Genomic DNA, 7156 nt, shown 5'->3' with positions numbered 1-7156 from the left:
AGACTAGGTCCCGGGCTTCCCTGGTGGCGCAGTGGTTGAGAGTCCGCCTGCCGATGCAGGGGACACGGCTTCGTGCCCCGGTCCGGGAAGATCCCACATGCCGCGGAGCGGCTGGGCCCATGAGCCATGGCCGCTGAGCCTGCGCGTCCCGAGCCTGTGCTCCGCAACGGGAGAGGCCACAGCAGTGAGAGGCCCGCGTATCGCAAAAAAAAAAAAAAAAGACGAGGTCCCATCTTTCTTCTTTGTTTCTCTATGTACTTAAATTGAATAGATACATTTATAATAACTAATAAATATGTAACAAATAAAAAATAACTATTAAAAGTACACTGAAAAAAATACACATATTTTTCCCCCTAGCAACTTGGCAAGCTATCCCATTGAAATGAAAGTGTCAGTACATAAGGATATATAAACAAGGCTGTTTATTGCATCTTTGTCATGACAAATACAGCAACCTAAACATCTCTTGATGGAACCTCAAAAATTTGTGGCAAATATATAAGATATAAGAGCAATTCTCACACGTTTTGGTTTCATAATCCTTTCACACTCTTAAAAAGTATTAACAATGTCAAAGAGCTTTCGTTTATATGGGTTCAATTTATCAATATTTATCATATTAGAATTTTACTGAGAAATTTAAATGTTTAACTCATTTGAAAATAAAAATAAACTCATCACACATTAACACCAATAACATATTTTATTTAAAAATCTATATTTTCACAAAACAAAAAACATTTAGTGAGAAAAGTGGCACTGTTTTATATTTTTGCAAGTCTCTAATGACTGTCTTTATAAAATACGCTTCTATCAGCGCCTACATTTTTAATCTGCTGCTGTGTGTTATGTTGGCTAATGTACGTGAAGAAAATTCAGCCAAACATAAACATTTAGTTGCAAAAGGGGAGAGTATTTTAATAGCATTTTCAGATCATTTTTATCAATATATTCTCTTTTGATATTATACCAAAACTCAACAAGTGACTGTTTATTAAAGGTTACTTGCAATGTAAAATCTGAAATGATACCAATGAATTTTTTGTAGTTAGAGTAAAATCTTTATTTTGCACTTTGAGCAGATTTCGTAACCATTCATGATTTTGTAGTATCATGCATTGATCATTTGGAAAATATTGGTTCATTGAGTTATAGCAGATCTCCCAAATGTTGACACATGTCATATAATATCAAAAAATCAAATATCACCACTGATGCTCAGGGTGGTGGGTAAAAGTTTTCCCAAATTGCTTGTAAGCTTGAACTTTATCATCAGCAACCAATACTGTCAGTCGTTTTCCTTGAAGCCTACTTTGTTCATTTTCAAATCTTATTTCATTTCATTGCTAACACCCAAATCTGAATAAACACAGTTTTTCAGTCTTTATTTTTTCTTAAAAAACGGTGCTTCTTGGAAAAAGCAGCTACTTTTAAGTTCAAACTCAATCACAGAAGTGCTTTTCCTTGAGGAAACCATCATACTTCAGTCTGCAGCAAACATGCTTCACATAGTCTTCCCATTTCACCCCTCAGAATATTGAAAGGGCATGTACTCAAGGGTTGAGATTTAATATCATTAATTTCTACTGCTTCTTCAAAAGACATTCTTCAGTGAAACTGATTTAAACAAACAGGGAATGTCTCGTAGTAAAGAGTAATTGACAACCAGTGCAGTTTGATGTGACTGCCTTGATTCATGCTAAGTAGCCTAAGTTTGGATCAGTGATACCACCTCCTCAGCTGTGTGACTTAGTAAACGTTTACTTAATTCTAGGGAGACTCAGTTTTTTATCTGCAAAGAACAATGCTTTGGCACAATTTACGTGCACAATGTGTAGACGATGAATTTCAAATACAGGCTGGAGTATTAATAGGCAGCTCCTCAGAGGAACAGAGTCTAACTATGTTAAAACCTACTGGGGAGTTGGCTGACAGAGTTAGAAATAAGAGCATAGTTTTGTGATATCTTACTTTATCTTTTCATCTGTGAAGACATCCAATTGTGGCACAATGACTTGGCTATCTGCATTTTAGTTTCTCAACATCCAGGATGAGAATAGAATGTCCTTTTATCTCAGCAGTAGGAAGGCAAAACCAAGGCAGCCCAGACTATGAAAGGAGCTAAGATACCCAAACGTTTTCTGGATTTGGGCTGTTTATGGGCCCTCTTTGATACATATATGCACCCAACTATTCTCAAGTGTAATGTTGAAGAGATGCATATTAGGAAACATTAATCGAGCACTCTAAGAACTCTTGAGAAAAGCACTTTGTTTAGATTCTTACACTTGACTGTGAATCGATGTTTAAATTTTCAGTAATAATATACAGCAACACAAAAGTTAAGAGTGGATTATTTCTAGATGATGAGGTAATAGTAGTTTTTTATTTTTTAAGGTTTTTTTTACTATCAACATTTTTGGTTTACTGTTTTAAAGTTCTTTAAAATTGTTTTAAAAACAGAAAAATCACAGTAAGCTTGCTTTATGGAATTTTTATTGTAATTTTGCACAGCATTTAAAATTTCAAAGGATTAGTTAAAATTTGGAAAGAACAGTGCATTCACCTTGGCAACGGGAGAAACTAGACCTCGTTGTGATTTTAGCCAACCATCTACAACATTTAGGAAAGAAGGATTGCCTACCCAAAAGACATTAGTTTAATGACACAATATGAGTATTGTTCTGGGAAGTAAAACACTGTGATTAAACGTGTGCTAAAACTCTGCCACCCTTGGGGATTTGTTTGTCCTAACAAGGAGCGCTCAAGTCAGACATGGAACAGACTTCGGTGCAGCACAACTTTTGCAAGTCTTGTCTTGACATCACCGAATACTTCTTTGACCTCCGAAGCCTTTCCGTGGGCAGCTGTTCACCCTGAAGACTTTCCTCCCCCAAGGAATCCGTCTTTGGAAGGTTTTGCACTGGGCTTTCCTCGGAAATCTCCTGTTCATTAGGCAGCTGGAAGCGGTTTCCTCTCTCAGCTATATGGAAGGGAAAAAACAATACTTCCTTAGAGAGCTCTGACAAAGGCAGCAACCAAGTTCTACTCTGGGGGAAATGCATTGGATTTCTGGAAGGAAATTGAATCTTGCAGTTGATTTTTTTTTTTAACGTTGGTCTGGGGTTTCAGAGAGATTAGATATTTTAGGGAGAACTCAGTCATATCCACCCTCCTCATTTACAGAAGAGGAAACGTGGGTGCAGAGAGGAGGAGTGACAGAACCAGTGTCACTTGGCCAGTTAGCAGCCAAGTCAGGGCTTGACTTCTGTTGCCGTGGCCACGGCAGAGTGTATTAGTTACATGCTATCAACGAAAACAGTCAAACAAAAAATAATCCTGTGTATGCTCTGCAAAGCTGATCAGTAAGGAAGGAAGTGGAGATTTAAACCTCTCTGTCTGAAAATTAAAAGTGGGCCCAACTGTTTTTATCAGTGTTGTTCCCAAAGTCCATGTATAAGCCTGTCTCACTTTAACTTCGTTCAAACTTACTTATCAGCACCTTAGCACACTGGCAAGCACCAGAAAAAATTTTGATGAATGAATGCTGATTGGTAAACCAGTAATGCATCAAATAAATAATGTATTGGAAAATATCTGAAAACCTGTGAAAGGTTAAATAAACAGTATTATGAAGTCAGTGGTGTCGAAAGAGATAGCCTTATACAGACATACACTCCATTGCCCCACATATTTTAAAGATATTCAAAATGTATTTTTTCTATTGCATTCTGATTTGCCAGAGATTGATAAAATATGGTCAATCTGGTAAATTATGTTTACTCCCTTGAGATTAAAAATGCTTATTGTTTATTAACATCTAGTAACTATGAACCTCTCATTATTAAAGTAAGAGTGGTAAGTTCATAATTTTTCAAGACATTAGTCCACCAAAATACAAAAACTCTGGGTCATTTTCCAAAATCTTTTTGTTTACCAGTCATTTTAAACCAAATTGAAACCTGTAAAGTTTTCATATCATATGTGTGGTTGCAACATTTATTCTGTAAACATGTTTTTCTTTTTTACTTTTATTATAAAACATAACAAACACAATTATTAAAATAGAATCTTAAATAAATTATACGTCACACTTTAATATAGGATTAGCAAGAGAAAAATGCCAACTTCTGAGTTACTTGAATTGGAAAATGAAGAAATATAGGGAAGTCACCCCCCTCTCTGTTTCTGAAACACATTAGGTTCACTCCCACCCTTAAAATTCTAAAATTCTGACAGTTCCTACTGCTAGAATTCCCATCCCACTCCCCATAACTCCCAAACCCTACACACCCTTAGGGCCTCTGTCAAATACCACCACCTCCATGGTAGTGTCATTTATTACAACACACTACCACCATCTTTTCCCCACCTGAGACGCAGTATAGAATAAGCAGGAGACCTCAGCTCTGAAGCCAGAAAGACCTGGTTTGCTTCCCAACCACCCTGCTTACTAGCTGGGTGAACAAATTTATCCTCAGTAAAATGGTAAATGGTGGTAATATTACTTACTTCAAAAGATCCTTATCGGAAGACTGAATGAAATGTTGCCCATGAAACTGCCTGGCATGTAATAAGTGCTCAATAAAAGTTAGATTCCTTCCTTCCATTCTTATTTAGCACCTGCCTGAATGCCAACTTATTATATTCTATAATTATCTGCATGTGAAAATCTTGCTGCTCCAACATGACCCTTGAAATCACATGCTTCTCTCTACCCACCCTCCCAGCACCTGCCATAGATGCTAAGCTCATCGAAGTAGTCGTGCAATCAAATCATTTCAAGCTGGGGACTAAAGAAAACAAGGTCCTTATTTTTTGAAAGGAAGCTCACCTCCTTCCCAAGCCAAAATGTTTATTTTGATAATTAATCCCCCAGATTGATACAGAAGTGGCTTAGCAGTAACTAGAGAAACAGTTATTAAAACAAGTCTTAAAAAAATAATAATAAATGAGGGAGTCATATGCGTTCATGTTACCTTGCTGACCTTGTGGGATCGACTCCAGGTGCTTTCTCCACCGGGAGCTGGCACAGATGTAAATGACAGTTCGTATGTACTCGAGCCCGCAGAGCTTCCTGGATTCTTCACTCTTCACTTCTGAGATGGCAAGCAGGAGAGAGAAGAGAAACAAAGTAAAAATGAAACCCCTCATTTTGCTGGGAATTTAATGAGAGTCTGATATAGTGAATATTGTCAAATCAAGTTTTGAAGTTGCCCTCACACTCTTGGCCAATTTATACGAAATTTCCTGACATTTTATTGGTCAATACGTCATTTTAACAATATTTGCTAAGCACATAGGTGACACCATGAAGTTTTAAAAATGAGCTTTTATGATTATTGCTAGTTATTCAGTCCCTTCTGAACATCATCACTTACTATTAGCCCCATACGTGAGACAATTAACAGGATGCTGTCTTGGAAGACATTGTGGAAAACACATGGACTTTGAAAGTAGACAAGTATGAGATTCAGTGTCAGCCCTACCCCTTACTGAGTGACACAGGACAAGTTTTAAACATTTTAAGCTTCGATAATCATATCTATAGAATGGGAAAACCTATCTCATAAGGGATTTGTAAGTATTGAAAGCACCATCTATTTCAAAGCATTGAGAATGCACACTTAAGAATGCAGGTTCTCTTTGGGAGATTGGGATTGACATATATACACCTATATGCATAAAATAGATAACTAATAAGAACATGCTGTATAAAAAATAAATAAAATTAAATTTTTTAGAAAAAGAATGCAGGTTCTCATGTTTTAGGCTTGAATCCTGGTTTCCCACTTATCAGCTCTAGAATCTTTATCAAGATATTTAACATTCCCAAGCATCCTTCACTGTAAAATTGTGCTGATAGTAACTACTTCCTAGAGCTAATGAGATAACGTGCATCTTGCTTGGCAAAATAAACAGTCAATAATTATTGACTGCCTTCTTCCCTTACCATCCGGACAAAGTAGAAAGATAACTTTCCTTTAGAATTCAGGAGAATTTCTCTGACTAGAATCTTCCTTGTTATCCTTCACACTATGACTTAGGTATGCCTTTATCAACATGTTTTTATAATAGAAAACTGAATTCATAATCTCAAATAGCTAAATAATGAAATTTCTCTTACAGTAAACCTTCTGAAAGCACTAGCTCTTGCAAAGCTTTTACCTAAACTGAAAATTCTAGAGTTTGAGATCTTAAAGAATTATTGTGTCGCTTTTTAGCAAACTGGACAAATAATTTTTTAGTTGATTTTGTTGAATCTTTGTGATATCTGGTTGAAAAAAATCACTTGAGCCTGTGGATCAATGTCATTTCACCCCTAATATTTGTGACATCACTGTTCTTCTGTAGGGAAGCTAGAAAACAGAACAAAATAATCTATGCTGTCATTGGACACATCTCTGACTCTGAAAAACAGACATATTATTTCAAAGAATTGATGCTTTCTTTTTCTCTCTGGCTGCAGATAATGGATTAAGGGGTACAAGGTTTGAGGCAGGGAAAACAGAGAAAGCCTTTTGCAATAATTTAGATGAGATATGACGGTGGCCTAAACTAAGATCATGGTAGAGAGGATGGGACAAATGGGTATTCAAACAATAGAAGGGCTTGGTACTGATTGGGCATCAGGGGCAATGGAGAGAGCAGCCAAAAGTGGTATTTAGGTTTCTGCCTTGCACAGCTGGGAGGTAGGGCGCCCATTTGCTAAGAAAGACACCAAAGGCTCAGGAATGGTTTTTGACATCAGACAGAGCTACCTTATCTTTTGATGGGTCAAAACTGCAGGTGAATCTGTGTCATTTATCAGCTCCAGAGGGACATCTGCATGACCAAGTCTAACATACTCACAACATCAGCAATTATTCAGCCATTTATTCCCAACTTCTTCCCTTCTTTGGAGACTTATATTGCCCACCTTGATAACGCCAGCTTTAACATAGCACTGCAGTAAAGCTGTCATCAGTGACTATGGGCCAGGTTAGGCTTCTGCAAAACCCAAGAGAGAAGCATTCAGCCAAGGAATGACCCTACCCTAGAGGTTAGATACACTCTGTTATCTCTGAACTCTGCCATCACCCTTACTTGATCTCCCAAGGCTCAAAATAGTCCCTTCTTCAGCAAGCTCTTAGGCCTCATCAGGACTCTTGTT

The 7156-nt window shown here is 37.3% G+C and overlaps 1 protein-coding gene across 1 annotated transcript; it reads right to left on the bottom strand.

Moving 5' to 3' along the window:
• Positions 1-2753: 2753 nt before the first annotated feature.
• On the bottom strand, positions 2754-5157 carry INSL5 (insulin like 5; the record flags this gene model as incomplete). The annotated part of the gene is made up of 2 exons (XM_082671366.1): positions 2754-2986; positions 4983-5157. The coding sequence occupies 2 exons, from the start codon at positions 5155-5157 to the stop codon at positions 2754-2756; spliced, it is 408 nt and encodes a 135-aa protein (XP_082527492.1).
• Positions 5158-7156: the final 1999 nt, after the last annotated feature.

The sequence above is a fragment of the Grampus griseus genome (assembly GCF_964374135.1).
Source record: "Grampus griseus genome assembly, chromosome: 1".
In the NCBI taxonomy this organism is placed as follows: Eukaryota; Metazoa; Chordata; class Mammalia; order Artiodactyla; family Delphinidae; genus Grampus; species Grampus griseus.
This window is presented reverse-complemented; position numbering and strand designations above follow the sequence as displayed.